The following is a 1,533-nucleotide window of genomic DNA, read 5'->3' as shown; positions in this document are numbered from 1 at the left end:
AATAAAAAGAAAAAAGATGCAAGAGCTTTGCACTGTATTCAATAAGGAGTTAGCAAAGCAATCTTTCCCCGTATTATGGGAGCAAAAACATCAAAAGAATCATGGGATCTTTTGCGAAATCAGTTTTCAAGGTTACGAAGCACTAATTTCAGTAAAATTCTAAGTATTCTGGAATTCTTCTCTAAGGTGTCAACAATCATTAATCAGATTCGAAGTTATGGAGATACCTTGGATGATAAAAAAAGTTGTCCATAAAATTTTAAGAAGCCTTCCAGCAAAATTTGAGCATGTGGTTGCAGCAATTGAAATTTCTAAGGACTTGTCTAAATTAACGGTGGATGAACTCATGCGTGCTCTTGAAGCTAACGAGGAAAGAATTCGTAGATTCTCAAATCAGCCCCTAGAACAAGCTTTTCAAGCAAAAATCAATATAAGAAACAAAAATAATGCTACACATCAGGAGAACGAGACACGAAGAAACTACAACAGGAACAAAAATTATAGAAAAGGTAATCAGAATTTCCGAGGAAGAGGAGGAAGAAGAAATTTTAATGAAAGAACCAACTTCAATAATTCCAAATGTATCATTTGCTAGCGATCAAATCATGAGTCGAAAAATTGCAAATTCCGATGCGAAAGGTGCAAAGTTTCTAACCATTCTCAGAGAGACTACTGGTTCCAAAACAGAACTCAAGGAAATGCAAATTTTTCAGAGGAGAGTAAAGAGCCACAAAAGGAGTGGTATATTGATAGCTCTTGTAGCAATCACATGACGGGCAAAAAGGAGCTTTTCTCAAAACTTGATAAAAGATATAAATCTAAAGTAAAGATCGGAGATGGGAAAATGTTGAAAATTGAAGGCAAAGGGATCATTACCTTTTATTCTAAAGAAGGTAAGTCTTCAAACATTACTGATGTTCATTATGTTCCTGTATTAACTCAAAATCTATTGAGTATTGGACAATTGATGCAAAGAGGTTTTTCCATAATTTTTGATGAAGATCATTGTGTTACTTTTGATAAGAAAAAGAAATTCACAGTGGCATGAGTTAGAATTATTCCAAACAAAACTTTTCATTTAATAATGCCACTGGTTGGTGGCGTTGCTTTAAAAGTTGTGAAGAACGATGATACTTTTTCTTGGCATCTAAGGTATGGGCATCTTAACTTTAATGGACTGAAGTTATTAAAAGAGAAAAATATGGTCATAGGTCTGCCTTCTATCTCAAAAAACAGTGAAGTTTGTGAAGGTTGTTTATATGGGAAAATGCACAGATTGCCTTTTCCCAAAACTGCTTGGAGAGCAAGAGCTCCGGTGGAACTAGTTCACTCAGATATATGCGAATCAAGGACTCCATCCATCAATGGCAGCAAATACATTCTCCTATTCGTGGATGGCTACACAAGAATGATGTGGGTATATTTCTTGAAGCAAATATATGAGGCATTTAACTCTGTTATCCAGTTCAAGGTGCTGGTAGAAAATCCAAGTAAATTTAAAATAAAAACTCTCAGAACTGATCGCGGTGGAGA

At 35.1% G+C, this 1,533-nt stretch overlaps 1 protein-coding gene across 1 annotated transcript; it reads left to right on the top strand.

Moving 5' to 3' along the window:
* Positions 1–217: 217 nt before the first annotated feature.
* LOC141703205 (uncharacterized) lies at positions 218–1,048 on the top strand. The gene is made up of 2 exons (XM_074506787.1): positions 218–509; positions 714–1,048. Exons 1-2 carry the CDS (start codon positions 218–220, stop codon positions 1,046–1,048), a joined length of 627 nt encoding a protein of 208 aa, XP_074362888.1.
* Positions 1,049–1,533: the final 485 nt, after the last annotated feature.

Source organism: Apium graveolens, unplaced genomic scaffold, assembly GCF_009905375.1.
Source record: "Apium graveolens cultivar Ventura unplaced genomic scaffold, ASM990537v1 ctg6331, whole genome shotgun sequence".
NCBI classification, from domain to species: Eukaryota; Viridiplantae; Streptophyta; class Magnoliopsida; order Apiales; family Apiaceae; genus Apium; species Apium graveolens.
The sequence above is the reverse complement of the archived record's forward strand: the minus strand, read 5'-3'. Positions and strand labels throughout refer to the sequence as shown.